Source organism: Chinchilla lanigera, unplaced genomic scaffold, assembly GCF_000276665.1.
Source record: "Chinchilla lanigera isolate Chin_1 unplaced genomic scaffold, ChiLan1.0 scaffold00091, whole genome shotgun sequence".
Taxonomy (NCBI): Eukaryota; Metazoa; Chordata; class Mammalia; order Rodentia; family Chinchillidae; genus Chinchilla; species Chinchilla lanigera.
Window position 1 is genome coordinate 6,621,702 of NW_004955492.1, and position 23,870 is coordinate 6,645,571.

General features: G+C 45.1%; 1 protein-coding gene across 4 annotated transcripts in view; it reads left to right on the plus strand.

Moving 5' to 3' along the window:
* Sipa1l2 (signal-induced proliferation-associated 1 like 2) overlaps positions 1–23,870 on the plus strand; it is a 97,587-nt gene that overhangs the window by 10,272 nt on the left and 63,445 nt on the right. For all 4 annotated transcript variants that reach the window (XM_013504729.1, XM_013504726.1, XM_013504727.1 and 1 more), the window contains exons 2-4: positions 3,825–5,567; positions 17,737–17,870; positions 19,898–20,086. In XM_013504729.1, coding sequence (XP_013360183.1) covers positions 4,085–5,567; positions 17,737–17,870; positions 19,898–20,086 — 1,806 coding nt within the window. In that variant the 5' untranslated portion in view covers positions 3,825–4,084. The remainder of the gene's footprint in view (positions 1–3,824; positions 5,568–17,736; positions 17,871–19,897; positions 20,087–23,870) is intronic.

The window sequence follows — 23,870 nt, forward strand, 5'->3', positions numbered from 1 at the left end:
AGCTGGTGCAGAAGTAGGGTGGGAAACTCCTTTTTCACAGTGGAATACCTGATGAATTTTATGTTTACAGTAACCTGTTGTAAGGATTTGGGAAAATGCCTTTTGGCAAGTGTTATCCTACAAAGTATATTCACATTTATCTGCCTTTATACAAAGAATATGTTTAAAATATATTTTGTAACTATAAGAACATACCATTTAGAGATTTTATGTCATAAAACAATTGTTGCTGATGTATCTATTTGGTGATCTGTTAATTCATGTACTATTTATTGAATATCTGCCACATACTAGGAAATGCTAGGCACTACCAGGGAAATACTGACCAAAATGATACACAGAGGGAAGTGGAGAGTGCTGTTAGTTATGGAAGACAGTATCTGGGAAAGATAAGTGTAATGGGACTAGCTCACAGGGACCCCAGTAGAGGAGGCCAGAGATGATGAAGAACTATGGTCCTCTTGGCCCAAGCAGCTGACCCTATATAGAGGAAACAGCTTGGGCAACAGCCTGGAGTGTGGGGTGTTCAAAAAATGGAAAAGCACTTGGTGTAGTATGATTGAGGCACAGTGTAGAAAATGGTGGGGGTGAGTGGGCAGAGACCCAAGTGTGTATAGAGGGAGATGTACTGTATATAGAGACAAAAGAGACGAAGTAACACGCAGAACCGCAGCAAGCTAATGCAGTCAAAGTCTCGGAGTCCACGCTGTGGATGGAATCCAGAAGCATCTCAAGAGTGGTCCCTGTGGCCAGGGGATGCATTGCTCTGATTGTTTAAACCAGGTCACATGTCAAGGGTCAAATTAGTCCCACACAAAATAAAGGATTCCCCGGAGGGATTCTAGACACTAATTACTAATTCCCGGGATAAAGGAGAATAGGTCCTAGACTAAAACATCAGGACCTCCTCTGTAGGGCTAATGACCTTGTCACAAAGAGTTTTGAAAAAATCACAGTTGATGGAATATACTCAGATTTCTTTGAGGAATTGGTATGAGTTTGCTATAGTTTTTATCATAATAATAATGATTAGCATAAATTCATTTTTTATTTCATTGCTTATTTGCTTTAAAAATAATCGCTTTTAGGGGGCCATATATTGTCTTCTTCAAGAGAAATATGGAATAAACATGGTATATTTTGATTATTGTCTCTTAAACAATGATAAAATGTTACAGGGATGTGAAATCTCAGAAGACAGATTTTTAGTAAGAGCTTGAGTTCAGTAAGTTCTGATCACTTTAGGGTCAGTTTCCAGCACTGACAGCTTGGTGTGTATGTCTTGGCCTTGCAAGTCCTAATTTTCATCTTTAATAGTGTCTCTGTTTTTTGCCTGTCTATTTAAGTGGCTTAGACTCAGAACTTCCCCTGGAGTGTGGTGAAAGGGTGGCAGGTGTGGGCAGATGCCCATTGGCTCGCTCTCAGGAGGTGGGATTGCCCATAGGCCAGCCTCTTCACGCCCCTCTCACCTCGAACACGTCCCTGCCTTGCCTCTGTGTGTTGTATGGGTTTTGGCGGCTCATGTCTCCTGCAGCATGAACAAAAAAGGCAAGTTGGGCACATCCTAATTTTTTAGTTTGCACTTGGGAAGATAAAGGAGTTTCAAAGCAATGTATTTATGTAGGTTTATTGGATCATTTTTAGTTAGGAACTGGTTCTTTCTGGTTTTTTTTTTTTCCCCCCAGTGGTAATCTATTTAAATTCTTCATTCTTGTTTTGGAAATTGTGTTTTACTAAGAAATTATTAGTTTCCTCTAAATGATCAAATTTGTTGCCATACAGTTGCTTCTGGTATCATTCTTTTATATTTGTATTTATTTTAATGTCTTCCGTGTATGTGCTTATGTCTCCATTCTCATGTCTAAATCTGTATTTTATTGTTCTGTCTCTCTTTGGAGGCTTGGGAAAGGAAGTGTATCTATTTTCCTACTCCCTTTAAAAACCATTTTTTTAATTTGTTTGTTCTTTCAACTTTTCTTCCATTCCATTAATTTCTGGTTTCCTCTGGTACATGCTGTTTGCTTTGTACTTCCTAAAGTGGTAAGAACTCAGTTCCTGTTTATATTTCCAGAAATTACAGTAGGTTGGAACTAGGTGCTGGGTGGGGCAGGATTCTTCTTTCTGTACACAAAATATCTACAAATTAATACTATATAACTCAGAGTGAGTTTCATATTAATACCTGTTGAGAATTCTCATAGCACTGTACTAACTCTTGGGAGTAATTATTAAGCTTTAAAATTTTATTATGTTCCATAAGCAGCAAGTATCAATAGAATTCATAAATTCTGTAGGGGAGCCTAGTTGAGTGAATCACATTTCTGTTGACATGTGTTCAGATGAGGGAAGAAATTGTTTTCTTTTGTACCTCTGTTGTCACCTTTTCAGTTTCCTGGGACAGATTTGATAATAGCCTAAATTGTATGGGAAATAACTATAATTCAGTCATCCATGATCCTTTTAAACATAATAATTCTAAGTGGAATAGATAAAATGTAGTTGTTTATCTGACTTTCTGAGAACACTGGGCCAGTATTTCTGTTCTGTTCTGTGCATCTGACTGTTCATTCTCCCCTTGTTTGCCACATCCTAAAATATCATATTTTCTCAGTTATGAAACAGCTCTGGGATAAATACCATGCTGTCATGCCCAGACTGATTTTTTTTTTGTTTTTGTTTTTGATAGTGGGAGGAAAGCAACTGTTGTCACAGGAAAATATCTGCTATTCCAAGAGACCTCCACATATCTCACAGCCATCTAATCTAAGGCCTGCTGGAAAGAATTGGCATGCAATTTATTTTGCTAGTTGAGATCCTAATATTTTCCAACTGAGTTTTTCAGTTGTATCTTATACTTTCATAAAGAGTGAGAGAGACTGGCTTTATTATACCTTTCTTACCATCATCAGTTTCAGAAGAGGTGGAATTGTTTTTTCATTCTTAGGTCAATGAATTGAGAAATATGAGTCTGTCCTGAGTTGGGGAAATATGTAATGCCTGGGAATATGTTTGTCTAATTGAGGATAGAAAAGAAAATAAAAATGTATGTAGTTGCAGAGTGGATCAGATCAAGTTCCACAGCACCTGGGCTAATATTTGCCTTTGTTTTATCCTGCCCATTTGATGAGTTGCTTGTGGCATAGTGAGCTGGAAATTGTACTCTTTTAGTAACCAAATTCCTGAGACTCCTTCCCACTCTCAGCGTCCTCTGAAAGCTCCAGTTTGGTCATTATAGAAACTCATTTGCTAATAGTGGTGTTGACTCTTCTTCTTGGGGACATTTTGGCTTCTTTGAAACAACATGTAATGATACTCAGATGCATTACATGCATGGTTACTCTTAGTGTTACTCTTAAAGCTGATTTATTCATATTGCGTGACCACCTCATTTGAGCTTTTGTGTGGCCTGGCACATAGCTGAAAGGCAGGGCTCCTGGCTTTATGGGCTCAGAAGTCAGCATGTGTAGTCACTGATGGTGTATAGCGCTTAGAGGTGGAGAAACTGCTCTTGAATATACTGTAGATGTGAGTGCTGCCTGGGAGAAGTGCTCTTTGCTCAGATGTGGGTAACGGTGGGAGACTGTTTCTCCAAGGGTGTACTGCTTGATTCTGTGTAAGTTCTAGCTGTCCTTGTAGAGAATAGGTGCTCCAGAGAAATAAAGCACCGTGAACGGTGCCACGCAGACATGCAAACATGAGATTTCATAACAATTTGGGGTAATTGATGTAGGCAGAAGCAGAGAAAGATGAGAAAGCAGTCTGCAGAATGTACTGAACTTGAACTAAATTAATTGCTAATAGCTCTTTCCTGTCTTTTAATTCAGGTGAAATAAGTACTCATGACCCAACTTTTCCAGGAATGTTGTCCAAAAGAACAGAGGAGACAAAGTTATCATAACAACTGGAAACAAGGTGACTGTAGAAGAACGGTACTCTGAGGATGTTGTTTGCTTTTGGTGAAAAAGAACAAACAGCACTATAGAACAACCCTTTATATCAGCATTTATTCGAGTATTGTAAAGACAATGGAATTGGCTCCTCACCAGCTATTCAGGTGAGCTTGGAACTTCTTGCCTCAGTGGACATGAGTGACCCCAGGCAGTCACAAGCGGAGAAGCACAAGCTCAGTACAGCCTCTTCTAAGTTCATGGACCCTTCCAGAATCATGCAGTCAGATGATTATTTTGCTCGAAAATTTAAAGCCATTAATGGCAACATGGGACCCACTACTTCTTTAAGTGCTTCAAATCCCAGTGACGGTGGTGGTGGTGGTCCAGCCAACGGTACCCCTGCTGTGCCTAAAATGGGTGTGCGAGCCAGAGTGTCCGAATGGCCTCCCAAAAAAGATTTCTCCAAGGAGCCAGCTTGCAAGACGCTTTGGGAAAGCCGGTCTCAGACCAGCTATGAAAGCATTGCATCCATCCTGCAGAATGGGCAGAGCGACCAGAGTGACAGTCAGCAAGAGGAGCAGCTGGATCTAGACTTCGTTGAGGCCAAGTACACCATTGGAGACATCTTTGTTCACTCCCCCCAAAGAGGACTCCACCCCATACGACAGAGAAGCAACAGTGATGTCACTATCAGTGACATAGATGCTGAAGATGTCTTAGACCAGCGTGCTGTCAACCCCAACACTGGGGCCGCCCTGCACAGGGAGTACGGGAGCACATCCTCTATTGACAGGCAGGGCCTGTCTGGAGAAAACTTTTTTGCCATGCTCCGAGGGTATCGAGTGGAGAATTATGACCCCAAGGTGGTAGGCCCTTTTGGGTTTCCAGAGTTTCTGCCCTGTGACCCTGCAATCTCCCCCAGCCTTCGCGCTGCAGCCCAGATTTCTAGGGGAGAGATTGTCCGCATCTCAGGATTAGACTACGTGGACAGTGCCCTTCTGATGGGGAGGGACAGGGACAAGCCTTTCAAACGCAGGTTAAAATCAGAGTCAGTGGAAACATCCCTCTTCCGAAAGCTGCGGACCGTTAAGAGCGAGCATGAGACCTTTAAGTTCACATCTGACCTGGAAGAGGGCCGTCTTGACAGGGGGATTCGCCCCTGGAGTTGCCAGCGTTGCTTTGCACATTATGATGTTCAGAGCATCCTGTTCAACATCAATGAAGCCATGGCCACAAGGGCTAATGTGGGCAAAAGGAAAAACATCACCACGGGGGCCTCTGCTGCATCGCAGACCCAGGTGCCCACAGGCCAGGCAGGTGGCTGCGAGTCCCCTCTGGGCAGCAAGGAGGACCTCAATTCCAAGGAGAACCTGGACGCAGATGAGGGCGATGGCAAGAGCAATGAGCTGGTCCTCAGCTGCCCACACTTCAGGAATGAGACTGGCGGTGAGGGAGACCGGCGGATCGCACTCTCCCGGGCCAGCTCAGGCTCCTTCAGCTCCAGTGAGAGCTGCTCCTTTGAGTCGTCCCTCAGCTCCCACTGTACCAATGCGGGTGTCTCAGTCCTGGAGGTGCCCCGCGAGAGCCAGCCCATCCACAGGGAGAAGGTCAAGCGTTACATCATTGAGCATGTGGACCTTGGGGCCTACTACTACCGAAAGTTCTTCTATGGGAAAGGTAGGCACTCTTGGTGGGGGCTGGAGTAATATCCTCAGTTCGGTGCAGCATTCAGCTTTGCATGGAGGGAGTTCCTCAGGGTTCCTTTGGCTGCAGCCCACTGGGCTCAGGGCCTGCTTTCTGCCATGGGCCTGGCTGTGTCCATGCCAGTGTCTGCCTTACAGATCAACTTCTGCCTTTGCCAACTTGTAATGCCCAATATGGCAAATTCGTCTGTCTGTCTGTCTCTCTTAGTCTCTCTCTATCCTTGTCTGTCTTGGTAGTCTTGAAGACTCCTTTGCAGGTGCTTATTTCTCCCACCTTCCCTAACTTGCATATGGCCACCCCTTGGCTGAATGGTGAGTAGACACAGATACACTGGGTGGCAGCCCAGGGACAGTGGCCTCATCTCCGTTTAGGGCTTGGCTGAAGATCTGCGAACCAGGCAGCTTTGCAGAGCCTGAAAATCCAGAGACTAGGCATAGACCTGTGGGACCTCCTTGTCTGCAGTGCCCTGTGACTGTGCTGAGGAGGGTGCCCTGATGAGCCTGAGTTGGGGAGTGACGTGGATGAGAAACCTGGCAGAGTCTGCACTTGCTCTTCAGTGCAGCTGTGAACTGTGCCCTTCTTCTATATTAAAATCTTCCCCTGTGGCCCAGAAAAACGCTGCATTGGCTGTGGTAGTGTCTGCTACCATTGCTGCTGTGTGCTGCCATTAGGGATGAGAAGCCACTGCAGGGCCAGGTTCCTGTGTGGTCAGGTGGTGCAGGAGGCTCCCCTGCTGCAGACAGGCAGACAGGCAACCTGGAATCATTGTCTGTAGCCAGTTGAGTTGTGCCCGCTGCCAGGAGTTTAACCTGAGTGTGAGGATAATCTGTGTTTGAAGCGCAAGCCCCATTCTCACTGGCACAGAAGCTGGGCTTTGCAGACAGCTTCTTCCTGTCCTTTCTTTCCCTCCTCAGAGTTCTCTTTGGAAACTGGCTTTTAGGGATCTTTTGATATTTTCTGGAGCATCTTTTATTTTATTCGGTTCTACATGAAACTTTATTTTCAAAGGGCAGTCATTGGAAGATGTTTAAAGAACAGACTTTAATGAGGCACTTTGTTCTTTACTGGGTGGTTAATGGGAAGAGACTCCTCCTTATGTCAAGGTGTGGCTCACGACAGTCACTAGAAGGCGTTGTCATGACTGAGAAAGATTTACATGAGGAGTGACTTCTGCCATAAACCGGTGGCATTACCCCCTCAGGCAGATCTGTCCATCACCTTTGCGAGATGGCTTTTTCTGACGAGTGGGTGTCAGCCGTGGCACAGCCCGTGAAACGGACATCCTTTCCTCTTGCTGGTGATGGCCAGGAGAAATGGCTGGTGGCCTTGGCTACCTAGTGTCCCTCCCATGGAACTCAGGGCATGATGTTTCCTCTTCTGAGGCTGGCCCTGGGGGAACAGGCCACCACAAAGACCCTTTGGACAAGGACTGTCCTGTCTTTGCCCCAGGTGGGTCCCGGACCATTGCAGGTTCAATTTCTGTTGCTTGGCTGAGCCACTAGAAGATTCTCATAAACAGCCCACTCTGCTCTGTGCATTATTCCACATGAAACAGGCTCCTGCTACTGGGGATCCTCCTGAGGCTCCTTTTTAACCGTATGGGCGTGGGGTTGTGAAGCCCTGGAATTTACCTGTCTTCCACCTTGCTGAAGTGCAAAAGATACTCTCTTTCGACCCCTAAGATCTGTGCATTGGGCTGAGGTATGAAGTATTCTGGGTTCTCAGGCCACTGGCACTGCCATACTCTGAATATGACTTGATGTCAACCCTCTTTTGGGGATTTTCTACAGGGAGTTCAGGAAAGGAAATATGTACATTTTGGAAGTCCCCTATGAGGCTAGGAACTGATTAGTGGGGAGAACTAGCTGTGTGTGAAAAGGCCATCTTGCTTTGACCAGTTCTCTCTCCTGGCCTCCTGCAAAGTCCTGGTATGTTATAAAAAGAATGTGCCAGAGAGGACTTCTCTTAACTGCTCCTTGCCATGTTAGCTTCACAAGAATTCTGGGATAGGGGCAGCTTGTGATTCTTTTTGCAGGAAGTTTCCAGAGCAAAAGAGGTTCTGGCTGCTCCTAAGTGGAATGGGCTCCTACAGAAGCCACAGCCCCATCTCTTCAAATGTGAGACGAGCCATTCCAGGTCCCAAGGTGCCAGCCCTGGGCTTTAGAGGCTGGGTCTCAGCCATGCTATTGGTGCCATCCAAGAGTAAGTTTCTCTGTGGGACCTGTGCCAGTCCAAAGGGTGTTTCTAGGCGTCCTTTCTATACACAACTTCAACTTTCATTATTTCTAGCAGCACACTTTTAGTCAGCTCTTCGTGCACTCCCTGTTTCCTCCAGATCTGGCCTTTGGCAATCGCACATTAACTGCAGGTTGATACACATAAAATTACTAAATGAACCAGTAAAAAGAAGATTCTTCTTGGTTATCTTTTTGCCATTAGCAGAAGTGCCCATCCATTAGGGTTATGGTAGGAGGGCCACCTTAATTACCCTAGGCCTATGGATGAGGCACAGTGGGAAGCACATCCCAGGTTCTTTGAGGCAACCCCTTGAACTTCATGGCTCAGTTAATCATCTGTAAAATGGGCTAATGATGTACAGATCTACTGCAAAGGGCATAGCACAGTGCCTGTCACATCTCCCTCCCCTTTAAATCAGTGTGTAGTGTGTTTCTCTCTAGAAAGAGGTTAGTGTCCAACCACCAGGGCAGTATTTCAAGGGTGGTACTTGTGCTAATGGTTAAAAGATGAAGACAGAGTAGAGAGAGCCATGTGGCTGTGGGCCCTGGGGGAGTGTCTGGTGAAGCTTGGCGCCCTGCTCTAGACACCTTCCCTTCATGTCACCAGTGTGGTGGCCACGGGCCAAGGATACCTTTAATGTTAAGGAGGCCTCGCTGCTGAGTGACACATGACTGCCTTTGCTTTGAATTTCATGTTCGGTGTTTTATTTTCTTATTTTGTACAGTCACTGACAAAAACTGATAGGGAATTGGGCACTGTTAAATTTATGCGGGTAAATGAAGTGCCGTCCAACAATAGTACTATTCAGAGAAGCAGATCCCTCTCTCAGAGGACACAGTCCACTCGGTGTTCAGCCTCCTCCCCCACCAGTATTGCCGCCACAGACAGAGGTCCCATTGATTCCCAGGGGCGTTAGAGCGGCGAGCTGCGGAGCTGCACGTGGTCCTCAGCCCCTTGGCTGCTGTCACATTGTTCTGCATGTCTGACATGGAGATGCCTCCTTCTCTCTGCAGGGCTGCAGTGGGTGGGTAGGTCCCATCCCCTGCACCCTTGGGGACCTGTGGAGGTCTCTGTACTTCACACCTGCTGCTGACCTTTGCCTCCAGAGGTCTTCATCAGTCATGGTGGAAGAGGAGCAAGTGTACCATATATCCCCAGGAGAAGAAGGGAGACTTCATATTTCTATGCACTTTGGGTCTCTGGCTGGTTAATTACAAAGCCTCTTTGCTTCCTGGCCAGCAAGTTGGAAGTAGAAATCATTAGAACATAAGGTCTCAGAGGATCTGAGAGCTTAGTAATAGCTGCCCTGTGTTTGTTCAGGGCCATGGTTAATTCCCCTCTGACCTGAGGAAGAAAAGCTGCACAGGCATCCCTTGCCAGTGGACCCTCCTCACCTTTCCCTCTCTCTGAGTGTTTCTTCCTCCCTTGAGCAAATATTGCTCAGTTATAGATTAGTAAAGGAAGCCTTGAGACGGCTATATTATTTTCTATTTCATTTTTGATTTTCTTAAAAATTATATTTTTAGGATAACATCCTTAGGTTCAGGGCAGATATATTGTCCCATCTATAAGCTGTGTTCACTCACTTGCATTGGCTGATACCGCTTTAACCTCTGTGTGAATTTCTTCCCCTAGGGTTGCTCTCTGCTAGCTCTAGAGACTGCCCACCATTTGCATCCCAACCTTCACACCACATTGTGACCTTGAGGGAGCCTTTGACCTCTCAACTTCAGTCTCATCTATAAAATGGGGTCATGGCTGTGCCTTCTCATTGGTAGGAAAATGAGTCTATTATAAATGAAAGGTTAATATTTTCAACATTTTATTATTTTCTCTATAATAAAGTAATAGTTTTTCCAAGTTAATACTTTAGCCATTTACACATCAAAAATTTGTCTCTTTTCCCAGCCTAGTGAATTCACTGATGTGATCCTGGAAGCATGAGCAGAGCACACAAGATTTCTATAGACTGTGAAGTAACTCTAATGCTGCTACCTGCAGAGGCAGGTGTTATACTTTACCCATTCACATTTTCTTGGTAACTGCTAGTGTGATGGACAGCAGTGAAGGGTGACTTCAAATGCAGACTCACAACTGCTATGGAAGGAAAAGTGAGGCAGGTACCTCTTAGGGAGGAATTTGGAGAGGACTCTGCGGCAGCCCGCATGTGACCCAGATCAGCAGAATGCACACCATGAAATGGTGCAGTTGTTGAGAGAATGAAGAACCTTTATGCTACATGGTTGGGACAAAGGGCGCAGTCTCTGCTGTGCATGCACACGAAGCAGAAGACCATAGGGCACAGAGTCCCTTGCTTGTGGCTGTAGTGCAAATTGTGTTTTCCCTGGCCTAGGTATGAGGAGTAGTGGCCTTACCCGCTCAGGACATTGGTTACTTACCAGATAAATGTCTTTTCCAAGAGACTGCAGAATCTGGAAGGAGCCATGGGCCAGGGTCTCAGGGCACCACCCACTCCTTTGTCTCTTTGGAGTTAGGATTTTTTTCTTCACTGAACAGCAAAAATACACTACTGAGTTGCAGTGAATCTCATTTTCTGCACTGCAATCTTGTTACCTTTTTTTATTTTGTGCTGTTGTTATATATGTGTGTGATAACGTAGATTTTCATTCAGCGTCTCAAACAGTCTTTTTACAGCTTTCCTTCTGCCAAGGAAGAATTTTATTTGATTCATCCTTGAAGCAGTTTTATGGAAATCATCAGCTCAAAAGTAAGGACAGGCTATGAGGAAAGAGGATAAGGGTCTGAGAGCGCACTGCTTCCAGGGAGTTCGTTCAGGTGAGAGTAACACACAGCTCTTTCCTGAAGGAGACCCGGGCTATGCTTTGGAAGAGTTCAATTTGTTCCCTCCTGGAGGTCCTGCTAGGAGCTGTCCGTGTTTACATCTTCATGATCTGTGGAGATGCCCTCTATAAAAGCTAGACAGCATGTCCCATATCCAGAGATTTTGATTTCTTTACAAATACACCCAGGTAACCTACTGCATTCCATGCTGAAACCAGAAGCATGGCAAGTTCCCTCAGAAAATAGCCACAAGGCATAAAAGCTCTAAGTCTACAGGGATGGTATCATTTGGCAGCAGGAAATTTGTCTTGTTACTGGAGTTTTAAGTTAAAAGCCCTAGACTGGGAGTCACAACAGACTAGGCTTGGCCCCCATCCTAAAACTCCAGCCAAGGAGACAAACAGACAGATAAAGAGGTTCAATATCTGTCTTCTAGAGGCTGACAGGAACTTTGAGGTTTTTATAGAAAAGGGGAACAAAGGCAAGGATTTGGGGGTTGGTTATAGTCTCCGGTTTAGCATAGATAGTAATCCTAGTCAAGCCATAATCTTGTTGCTGGTCTTAGGACTAGTTCCGCAGGGTCTCTCTGGAGAAGTCTATGGCTTAAAGGGGGCAATTTGGGAAGTGAGATCATTGCTCCTGCTTGTGGGGCGGGGGGGCGCCCTCAGTTCCATCATGAAGTAATTGCTCCTACTTAGGACAGTCTCGTCATAGGATCATCAGTTCTGCCAGGCTGTGATGTTCCTGTAGGTTTAGAGAAATGACTGGAGACTTGTAGACACCACTTAAGGGCATCTGAAGTAGGACTTGTTAAAGCTGGCAGTTGAATGTCGTTGTAAATCTTGAAAATATTATACCTTAATTATTCTCATCTTGGTGTCCTTAATCTTGAATGAGATGGGCTAGAGGTAATTAACCTTGTGTTACCAGTTTTTAGGCAGACACTCCTTAACTGATTAATATGCATATGTGTGGATCTGACCCAAAGTTTTAAGGTAATAAGGAGACCGACTTAAAATGAGGGCAGAAATGCTAAGTTTCATCCTGTTTTTAGTTACCCACTGCGCTTCTGCAGGCCCAGTCTCTCAGGCCCTGGTCATACTCTCTTCTGCGTTCAGAAGCACATGTCTTTGGGATATAGAGAATGAAACAGAAGGTGGGTGCAATGCCTGGACTGGAGGGATAGATGTAAAAGAAAACCTCTTCCTTCACTAGTTATAATCTTTGATGAAAAGGGTGAAACATAAAATTTTGGGCTTCACAGTTTTTTAAATACAATTTTTGATAGAAATTATTCAGTGAAATTATGTATGTGCTACTGCTTTCTCAAAAGACTGACATGAATGCGCTTTCACCTCTCAACTGATGACAGGTCCACATTTGGAGAATAAAAGTTGGAGTTACCTTCCGACTGAGTGGAACTATGCAGGACTTGTGGGCCAGAATCACGGTGGCCCGCTATGTGTTTTACATGCACTCCCTTTTTGTTTATTTACCTTTTCTGTAAGAAACACCCCTCCCCGACCATAGTGCTGTTACATATCTGATACATGTATTTTGGGACAGGATCATGAAGCTAAGAAAGGTCATGGAACAAAGTTAAGTGGGTGATAAGTAGCAAAGCCTAAATTCAGAAACCAATAGTCAGGCTTACGGGTGCTGCAGAGTAAATGGGCTTGGGACTACTATTCGGATCAACAACACATATTGCCACCCCCACCCCCAAATGCAACAGAACATGAAAAGTATGGGCATCGTTGCTGCAAAGGAACACAGAACTTGGGAGAAACAATGGAAGGGAAGGTGTTCTGGAGAGGAGAGACGAAAGAGCAAGAGCAGCCTGAGCAGAGTAGACAGCCTACCTCACCACCCCTGTGACACTGTGTTGATCAGGGGAGGGGAACAGGCATATAGTTAAGACAAGACCCTGGCTCAGTATTTGAATAAGTGAATTAAAATGGATTAAATCCATGTGGTGGGCTGAATCATGGCCTTCAATGGTACCCAGGTCCTAATCATTGGTTCTGCATGTTACCTCATTAGGCAGAAGAGTCTCTGTACATGTGATTGGCGAAGGGTCTTGGGATGGAGAGAAAAAATCCTGAGTTATCCAGATGGGATCTAGCTGGACCAGCCCCACAGTAACAATGTCCTTTTAGGAGGGAAATTTGTCCACAGAAGTGACCACTGAAGCAGAGGCCAGGCTGCTGGCTTCAGAGATGGAGGAAAGGCCACACTCCATGAGGGGGAAGGAAGGTAGGTCAAAAGTTGGGAAAGATGAGGGTGCAGATTTTCTCTTGGAGCTTCCTGAGGAAGTATAACCCCTTGGAACCTTGACTTCTGTCCATTGAAACTGACTTTGAACTTATGACCTCCAGAGAAGTAAGGAAGATAGTAAATGGGGTTGTTTTAAACTGCAAGTTTGAGGAACCTTGTTACAGGAATAGTAGGACACTAATATACAACATAAATTCCAACAGGTGCATGTGCTCTCAGCTTTCTATTTCAAGAAGCCATGATGATCTTCTAGGACAGTCTGCTGTATCCCTGGGCCCCCGGACGTGTCACACTGTCCCGTCATCCCAGGCATGATATGCGCTACCTCTTTGTTTTATTTTGATGTACCTAGTTGAGATTAGATATGATCGTTATGCCATGGGATCCTACTTCAGTTCCATAGTTCTAGAAAATTTATTAAGCACTATCATTAGGCTGTATGCTTGGAGGTCTTGGGAATGCACAAATTGAGGGATTTGGCTTCTCCTGGAGGTGAGGAAAGTATTTGTAGTGGAAGTGGTGTTAGAACTAAAGAGTGGAAGACCGTCCAGACAAAGAGAGCAAGTTGAAGGTGAGTCTGGAGGCACAGGTGGCAGGGTATTTCAGCAGCTGGTGACCTGTCCCTCTCCCTGGACCTCTCTGGTTTAGGGGAACTCAGAAGAAGTCTGGGATGACATTACTGAGGAATTTGGAGGTAATGATGGGAGGATGGATAACAAACATTCATACGGGGAAGTATAAAGAGAGATGGTAACAGGGCCAGGGATTTAGCTCAGCGGCACAGCGCCTGCCTGGCAAGCACAAGGTTGTGAGTTCGATTCCTGGTACCGGAAAAAAACCAAACAACAACAAAAAAAACAAAACAAGAGAGATGGTAAGGAACAACCTCCAGGGCCATGGATGGAGCCCTGGGAAGCACTCATGGTACAAGGGGAAGCTGAGGACGAAACACCCAGGCGGCTGGATAGGCAAGCTGGGGAGATCCACTCTGAAGTAGATCTCATGGCAGTTGAAGAGGAGGTGGCAAGCCCCAGCACAGAGAAAGTGGCATCCAGTGTCCAGTGCTGCAGGCAAGTCTAGAGCAACCCATCCTAGCAGATGCCAATTAAACTTGGCAACAAGATGCAGTGGAGACCTCAAGCAGAGCATTTGTGTGAAGTAAGTTGGGTGGGTTGAGAATTAGGCAGTAGTAGGAAAAGGGGAAGGAGAGGCAATTACTTGAGGAATAAGTATCAGACCCATGTAGGCAGCAGAGATGTGTGAAAAGATTCTGACTCCTCCTTGGGTGGAAGGCTCTGTCCATCTCAAAGACACCTGCTGTTTCTCCCATTTACACCTCTACTGGTAAAAATGAAGATTGCATTGATTAGCTCTCCCAGCACTAGAACAAAATACCTGATACCCACCACTTATAAAAGGAGGGTTAATTTGGCTCATGGTTTCAGGAGATTCAGTCTATGATTGGTTGACTCCAAGGCAGGAGCAGCATGGTGGAAGGGCATGCAGAGCAGTGCTCACTTTATGGCACATGGGAAGCAAAGCACAGGGGAGGAGCTCCGGAGAGAGGTATACCCTCCAAAGGCACACTCCTCAACTCAGGCCTCGCCTCTTAACAGCTCGTTCACCTGTGAGCATCAGTGGATTTTAATCCACAGTGAGTGTAGTGCCCCCATGATCCATGCCCGTCTCCAGGAGGTTACTAATCCAGCCAAGTTTAACCATCATAAAGCTTTGCTTTATGTGCTGTAAAGATCCTCCCTCCTGGTGTGTGGTTCTGAGAATGTGATGCGGAAACACTGATACTGTCAAGATAGAGAGCAGCACTGACACCTCAGTATTCCCCGTGTTTCTGTAGTCAGTGTCTTCTCTGCCAACAGCTGATGGGAGCCTTGGGTCTGCTTTCTGTCCTTGACACCAGCCAAACATGACACATTGCCCATGTGGTGGTTTTTAGTTGTCAGGTATCAGAATTAGTGGCTTGATTCATCATCTCAGGCTCTCACTTTTATTTATTCATTTTCTTCCTAAAATAATCTCTTTTGTTCATGTTACAAGGTTCATAACATGCCACATATGGAGCAGATTTGAGTAGTTTTGAAAATAACTTCTTGCAGAGTATTCTAAAATGGAAGCTTTCTGCCTGATGGCCAGGTGTGTTTTTATGTGCTTGTGAAATATTTTTCTAAATACATTTGGATACTGATAAATAACCCATTGATACTGGGGTTATAACCCATAAAATGAAATAAATAACCCATAAAAATGAAAGTTATTGTGGGGATAATTACCTTTAGCTCGCAAACTCTATACTGGGTCAGTAGTAAGGTTAAAGGTGTTTTCCATAAGGTCTTACACAATGCCATGGGCAGCCCACCTATCACTGATGCCATTCTAAGAAACGATAAAATAATAATGATAGCTGTCGGAAGCAAACACTGAACCTTAGACTCTGTTTTCATTGAATATTTTTTAAATGTTGATTAAAATCAGAAATAATTGCTCCTGGCTCAGTTCTCCTCTGACCCACACCTTTTTTTTAATGGATGTTTAATTTCAGTGGAGTTGTGTCTGTAATAGTTATCATGGCAGTTGTCAGTATACACCATACTCAAGGGAAGCATTTCTCATTTTAAAAAATTATCACCTTGGTCAATAATTCACATTTCAGCCCCTACAATAGTTTCCCTGATGCTCCTGGCCCTGACTGGCTCTAAAGGGAAATAATGTCAGTGTCAGTCTCATTTTGTTGCCAAGCAGGAAAGATGTAAGTGCTTGCCGTTCAAGGCCTAGCCAGTGATCATGGTGGCTTTGGCTGGCATTAACACTAACGCCCTCCGCCTTCCCATGACAGAGTCACTTGTTCTCTGCTTTCTCAGTAACACTTCACATTCCTCCAAAATTTCTGTGTCTTGCAGTGTGAGCATAGTTAGAGGCCTTTGGAGAAGCCGTGGGATTTCTTCAAGTTCATAAATGTTTCTTATTTAGTGTCTCTTTGTGACTAAAATCTAAAGAATCAGAAGCTGAGGGAGAATTGCAAGTTTGAGCCTAGCCTGAGCAACTTAGCAAGACCCTGTCTCAACATAAAAAGCGGTCAGGGATATAGCTCATTGTGAGGGCTCTGGGTTCAGTCTCCAGCCCCACACAATCAAAACAAAACGGAAAACTGAGAGGCAAGGTTGGCTAAAAACATTAAGATTGGCTAATCCCATCAGAAGGGATTATAGTGTTTTGCATGTAGGGTAAAGGTATGGGTTTTGTGAGTGTACACGTTGGAGAACTGGCCTGTGGCAGTTCTTTAAGAGATGAATGTGTAGCACCTGAGGCCAACCCTACTAGCTGCTCTGCATGAATCACTGGTATGAAGCTGCTAGAAATAGGCACATTTTCAAGGGTGTATTAATAAGCATGTAGGTAATTGTTTCTCCATTTTATATGGTTAGACTACAGCTGGGATGTTGTGTTAAATTTGGGCCATTTCTGAGGAAACAAAGTTTGGAAGTTGTAATGAAGTATCTTTGACCACTTTCAGCAGGCTCACTGTACACAGTCCCTGGGGATTTCCCAGAGTACTGAGCTTAGTGCCAGGGAGAGGCTCTGAGTAGGACCTTTGTGCCAGGAGCAGTGGTTACTCTGGAACATTCTCCAAATCCCCACTACTGAGCAGTGGTGCCTGGCACTTTGCAGTTGCATATGTGAGTGGGAGACTAATGATCACCCCTTAGGCACATGGCCTGGAGGCTTCATGCTCAGTGGATGGGAAGTCCCAGGTCCGTTCCTGCTGTGGGATTTTGTGATTCTAGACCCCTCTCAAGGATCAGGGACTATGGGAAAAAAATGACTACCTAACACCCAGGCAAGTAAATGACTTGATTCATAGGTGGAATCTGACCTTGGCCACCTAATGAGCCTTTCTATGTTTCCTTCTGCTGGATTTTGCCTTAAACCTGAGGTATTTGTGTAACAGTGTGATAAAGGGGTAACCTCTGCCATTCCACTGATGGCTAGGATTACTCTGGCTGGTCTGAGTGATTCCCTGAGAAACGTCTGACTCCCTCACCCAGTCCAAGGGGCCATTCTGGGGAACAAGGAGCTGACTTGGTGCTGATTCGATGAGGAGCTGTGTCCCTCTCTTGACAATGTCTAAAAGAAATGGCAGACACTCTTCCCAGTAGCACTGTCCACAAAACAGCAAAGTCACAACTTTGGGATGAGGAATCTTCTGCTGCTTTGAGCTAGTAAGAAGCAGAGGAGGAAGAAAGAGAAAATGAAAAGAAGTTGTCTTGGTTACTTTTCTCTCGTTGCTGAGACAAAATACCCAATGTCCAAAATTAAGGAAGGAAAGGTTCATTTAGCTTACAGTTTGTGGAGGTTTCAGTCCATACTTGCCTGGCTCCGAGGCAGAAGATAACAAAGCAACAAGAGCAAGGGGGCAATGGCAGCCGAACAGCAAACAGCCAGAGCAAACCGGAGGAATGGCGGCAAGCTTCTTTCCCTGCCTTACTTTGTAAACAGGCTACCCCCACCTAAGGGGCGTGTAGCTCTCACATAATCTCCATGCCCTCCTCTTCCACAGGCTCAGGATGTATACAAAGTAAGAACTGTGGCTTCCTGCTAAGTTACTTAGCCAAACCTCTAGACTCCCCAAGTTGACACAATGTATCAACCATAACAAAAGTGAAGATGGAAGATTGAAGTCTGACCTGGAAACCAGAAAACTCAATGAAATATATGTTGGGATCGTGGTATGTGAGCTGCACAAACTGAGAGATGCCCATCCTGCTGTTTGGTGCTTTCTTTCTCATGCCTGTGTTCTCTTACATTCTAGAACACCAAAACTACTTTGGAATAGATGAAAACCTTGGCCCCGTGGCAGTCAGCATCCGAAGGGAGAAGGTGGAAGACGCAAAGGAGAAAGAAGGGTCTCAGTTCAACTACAGAGTGGCTTTCAGGACAAGCGAGGTAAAGCTGCTGTCTGCTGTAATCGTCCAGGGCAAAAGTCAGGGCCACGATGGGGAGTACCACTTCGGTGTGTGTTAGACAGGGCATTGAATTTATTTCCTTAATGATGGCAACATTTAAGGTGATTGGAAAGGAGGTTATAGGACTTAATTCCAAGTGAAAAATTTAGAAAAAATATCCAGCCTATGTGCTAGAAAAGGGCTGTGTGATAAAGACCGAAGGTTTAGGAGCTGAGACACCAAAGACACAACATGAATTACAGTTCATACCTGCTTTGATAATGGTACTAAAATTGAAAGCTGAAAATCACGTAGTTGTAGGAGGTGAGAATTCAATGAGCATTTTTTGTCAGCCTAGGGTAGCAGCACTGCCTCCCCACACCTCATTGTGTGGAGGACCTCGCCTAGCTTCTGGCCTGTGGCCTTTTCCTGAAAATCAAGATAATTACACAGGGTATAGTGTGGGGAACTAAGTGGGCATGATGCTGGCTTCTGTAAAGAATTAGATCTGCTCGGCAGTACAGGTTTTGTTCTAATTGCCCACTATAAGTAGAGTGACATACTGTATTTTTGGCAAATATTATGACACGTGTGGATACAGCTATAATCCTAGCTACTTGGGAGGCTGAGGCAGGAAGATCACAAGGTCTAGGCTAGGAGACAATGCTGGGTTTGTAGCTCAGTAGTAGAATCCTTGCCTGGCATGCACAAGGTCTTGGGTTTAATTCTTCAGTACCATGGAAAAAAAGTTCTAGATGTGTTTTAGTTTACTCTTGGCAGATCAGGCAGGAAGAAAAGAGTGTTTTTATGTTCCTAGAGTGTGTGTATGAGCACATGCAACCCTGTGTCTCTCATCTGGTGTATGTGGGTCCCAGTGACCCAGGCCTTGGGCTGGATGTGCACAGCTGCTCTCACAGCGGCATGGTTCAAGTACAGAACTTGTACCATGCAGTTCAGTAGCCCCGAGGCGCGGTTGGCTATTTGATTTGGAATAATTGAATAAAATCAGAAATGCATCCCTTTCATCACCGGTCACTTTCCACATGCTCAGTAGCCACTGAGGCTTGAGCAAGCTTAGAGCATTCTCATCAAGGGGGCAGTCTGTTGGCCTGTGTTAGGAGCGTTCTGCAAATGGTGGGAGTCCTTGTGATGACACTCAGTTCCGGAGCAGCAAGGTAGGATCAGAACCAGATCTTGGTTTTTTTGTTTATTTGGTTTTTTTCTGTCTTTTTTGAGATAGGGTCTTGCTATGCATTTCAGGCTGGCCTTGAGCTCACTTTGTAGCCCAGGCTGGTCTTAAACTTGCAGCAGTCCTCCAGCCTGAGCCTCCTGAGTGCTGGAATTACAGGCATGCATCACCATGCCCAGCTAGAACCAGGTCTTGGGCTACAGTGCAGGGCTTCTCAGCATCTTAGTTCTGAGACAGTGCTCAAAATGATCACCCTACACCTCCATAGTATGGTTGAGGTCATGTCACAAACCATGGGACACAATTCCATGGTTCAGTCCTGAATCTTCTGGCATGGGTGCCACTAGCTGTCTACCATCAACCTTAGGGAGCTCAGCATAGAAATTAAATAGAAGGTAAGAAAGGGAGTAGGAGAAAAGAGCAGAGATAGAGAAATGGGGAGGCAAGAGAATGGGGTGAAGAAGAGAGGTAGTAGTGGGGCCAGGGTCATAGTGCTGTCTCTCCTTGGAGTGGCTTTCCCGTGGGGGCAGAGGTGCAAAAAGATCTTAGTTTTCATGGCATTGCTCTGCTTTACTTCTCCTCCTCAAGTACACAGCTGATTATTTCAGCCCCTCTAGCTCCTGATCCCTTTATATCATTTCTATTTAAAAAGGGAAAGTACTGGTTTTGCACCTTCAGATGTAGCCCTGTGGTCCCATTTGCCCCACTCAGAAGAGCCTTGTTTCTCTCCATTTTCAAGGCAATAACTAGGACCTAATACTGACTGGTGTCCTGTGTTTTCTAGGCTCCATGTAGGTGACCAGAGCTAAGAACTGACTGCAGCCTTATGTTTCCTGCAGCTTACAACCCTGAGAGGAGCCATCCTGGAGGATGCTGTGCCCTCCACAGCCCGGCATGGCACCACCCGCGGACTCCCCCTCAAAGAAGTTCTGGAGTACGTCATTCCAGAGCTGAGTATCCAGTGCCTGCGGCAGGCTTCCAGCTCCCCCAAGGTCCCAGAGCAGCTGCTCAAGCTTGATGAGCAAGGGGTGTGTACAGCCTGCGGGCCGGGGGTGCATGTGTGTGTGTGTGTGTGTGTGTGTACTTGTGCCTGCGTTTCTAAAAGTTTGGGAGTTCCTTCCCATCCTTCTATTAAAGCCATTTATTTTAAATGCCTTGAGGTATTTTCTTCCTAGTTTTTTTCTCAATACAATAGCACCTTGGTCATGCAAACAAAGCATTTGGCAAAATTTTGTTTTTGTTTGTCAACTCTACATTGGGTGATGAACATGAGTGCAGCAATCTTTACCACACAGACATGAATGTGGCTGTCCTTTCCAGAATTGTGGAACAAATGAAGTTCGTGAACTGAGGTACCATTGTATGCCTTCATGCTAGTTTACAAGCATGATGCCTTTGTAGGATACTATACCTCCTGCTGAGTGGTGTCTTGTTATTTTTAACCTAGTTTGGTATGGCCTAGCTAGCAAAAGGACATCTGGTCACATGATTAATAGAGTTCCATAGTGCTTTTTATCCAGGGTTTAAAAATCTCATGTTTGGCTCTTACATTTAAGGATTGCAAGTTTGAGTCTCCCCTGGGCAATTTAGCGAGATCTTGTCTCAAAATTAAAACAAAACAAAAGCATAAAAATGGGCTAGTGACGTAGCTCAGTGTAGAGGCCGTAGGTTTAACTCCTAGTACTGGAAAAGTAAGAGGGAGGGCTAGAGGAGTTACACAGATTTTTAACATGTCAGTTTTTAAAAGACCCTGACAAATCACCACTCACCAAGTCGTGATAAGTTTGTCACAGATAGAGCTGTGTTTATTCATTTAGGGGATGGTAAATTTGCCTGAGGGGATAGACTGGTGCTATGTCACTGTTCTATTGTAAGCTAGAAAAAAATGTTTAGATAGTTCATATACATAATTGTGAACTACTGGCTGCTGCCTTCTCAAGGTCTGCCATAGTGAGCCAGTGAGTGTCTCTTCTCTTCTCAGGACATGCCTGAGCGTGAGTGAGACTCCTGTACGGTGTCCACTCCTGGAGTTCAATAAGTTGTTTCCAAGGAAAGGAGTGTACTGTAATTGTGAAGCTGAACTTGATGCTTTAGTTGTATAGTTTATATAATTTCACCTCTTAGCTTCTACAATCCCATTTCTTTCTCTTTAAGGAGACTATCCTACTTTATATAATAAATAATCAACTGAGTAAATTCACAAAATTATATAGGTTAGTATTTAAAAACTATTACGTAGTTGTATTGTGACAACCCCTGCAGAGATCCTAGGGTTAGCAGAACCACTGATATGCCCTGGGGCCAGTGCCCCTCCTTCCTGGCTGTGTACATTAGGGTTGCTGCTGATGTGGGCCCCTGGTCTTCTCTGGGACTGCTTGTCCAGAGCCAGGAGACTTAAGTCAAGACACACTCAACTTGTTCTTAAGACCATTCTGAAGCTGATTTTGACACCTGTATTTTAGTTTAAGTTTTCTTGTAATCATAAAGCCTGATGGAACAGCCAGTGTCCCTGGAAGGAGAGGAGAGGCGCAGGTGCTCTGGAGGCTGTGTGGTCATCAGCTCATTGCGCTGAAGCTGTGGGGGGCTCTGATGGGCATGTGCTTTGATTTGCAGCCGTGCTCATGCTAAGTACCACCGCAGTCTCACCCCAGGACAGTGGACCTGGTGTGAGATCAGGTCATAGATGGTTAGATACAGTCAGCCTGAGGTTCCAACTTGGGGTCATCATGAGGTTCTGTGGGGTTAGAAATTCCACAGGTTCTCCACTGTCTGAGAGAAGTGGGGACCTCAGCTCAGGGGGAGCTGAAGTCTGCTGTATGGTGATACACAGCAGAGTGTGCTGCTAGCTTTCAGGTAGATGCAGGAGAAAGGGATCATATAGCACTTGGATCATTTTTGAGATTTGTGAAAGAGACTCAAGTGATGGAGGGCCCTTCCTGATTATCAGCGTGTTTTTATTTTAGTGGAAGCACAACTCTTCTAGTAAGTAAGGCATGATTGTTTATTCTGAATCTCAATCCTAAGTTTCATTTTGTGAGCTGCTCACCTGGCTGGCCACCAGAGGTGTGGCAGTGAGAGCCTCTGACAGGGACCTGCATCATGTCCTCCTGTGTATGTAGCTGGTGCCTCACTGTGCAGAGTCCAGCAGCTACCGTCACATACCTGTGGGCATTGACATCAGTTTTATTCTTGTTTCCACTGAGCTTGATGGTCCACAACCTCTTAGCTGGAAACGCAAAGCCTGTTTGCACTTAGAACACAGGCAAGGCTAGTGTCTGTGCAGGGCTGACCATGCAGCACTAAGCAGAGAGGACCCACAGGATTCAGTTCTCCAAGTATCAGACCCCTGCCCCAGTGAGAAACGTCTAGTCCACCAGACGTAGGGAATCAGAAGGAGTGTGCCAGGCAGGAGGTGTATGTGAGGATCTCCTTTGCCAGACCCAGCCCGGGCTGATCTGTTCTTTCCCTCCTCCTCCCCGAGAGAGGTGGGCATGAGCAGAGGAAGGAGTCCTATCCCAGAGATACTAAGGCAGACCATGCAAGCTGCCCACATGGTCAGGAGCCACTGAATGAGGTCTAAGTTGTTTCTCCTCGTCATCCTATAGTCCACACTCGAGGTCAGGACCACCATCTTCCCTCCCTGTGTGATAGGGAGCCTACATTTCCCAGGCACCACGGCACCTACAGCATGGGTGGCAGGTTCTGTCCGTTTCTGAACAGGGAGTGTTTCCTTTTATGTTCTCCCAGGGTACTCTGGCAAAGGGACATTTCCCATGGGCCTGCAAAGGTCACCCAGGCCATGACACACCTTTCTTGCTATTGGTTGTCATTAGGTATTGATACTATCTTGGTGCTCAAGGGAAATGAATATCATTTTGCCTTATTTTGCTGCTATAGGCAGCTATGAATTTTGATTAAAGGATGTATTTTACATCTCAGTAATAAAAGTGAACAGTGTTATAGATTGATTTCTTCAGGGAATCCATGGTGTCTGATAATCTGTCAGTTCTGTAGTTCAAATTGCTGGTAGTAAGATAAAGAGCTGTGACTACTTGAAGGAGAAGCAGTTCTTCTTCGGGCAAAATGAGAAAGCTGTAAAATTGGGACCTGTTTCTCCCTGGCCTCCAGAGAATGTCCCATGGCTTCCAGCAGGACCCGGAATTGACTGCTACATAGGAGTACAGCAGGGACTCTTCCATTTTTAATATAATTCTTTATAATGTGTTGTCTCTTTAGCAGATGTTTTCTTTTCAAGATAGTAAAAAATGTGAGAAATGACTAATTCTACGACTAAAGTTACTTTTATGGAAACAACATTTTTCTGTTTATACACATATATCACAGTTTCCCGTGGGGTTCTTTCCTTACCTGAACTTAATTTGATTTGTGTTTCCTTCCGGTCTTACATATTTACATGAATTTTGAGATACATCAAAGATGAAAAAGGCATTAGAACCACAGAAGGAAAACTTTAAAGTTCATGGCCTTTTCTTCTTCCTAACTTAGAAGATAGTTCCATTTACTGGGTGTAGCTGTAAGATGCAGTGGTTGCATTTTTTAAGTAGGTGCCTGCACCCGAGAACCCACCCTTTTGGAAACACGGCAGATCTACGTGGCTGTGGCCATGCATTTTATTTCTTAGGGTTTCTGCTGCTTCTCCAGCTGTATTTTGGAGTTTCCGGGCTGCTTCTTTGTGGCATTTTATACAGTGATGCTCACTCACTTCTTTGCTTGTTTGCTTATGGGAATTGGTCTGGAGGGCTTTCCTGAAAACAGAGTTCTAAGCTTTTATACTTTTAATTTTACTGGAAG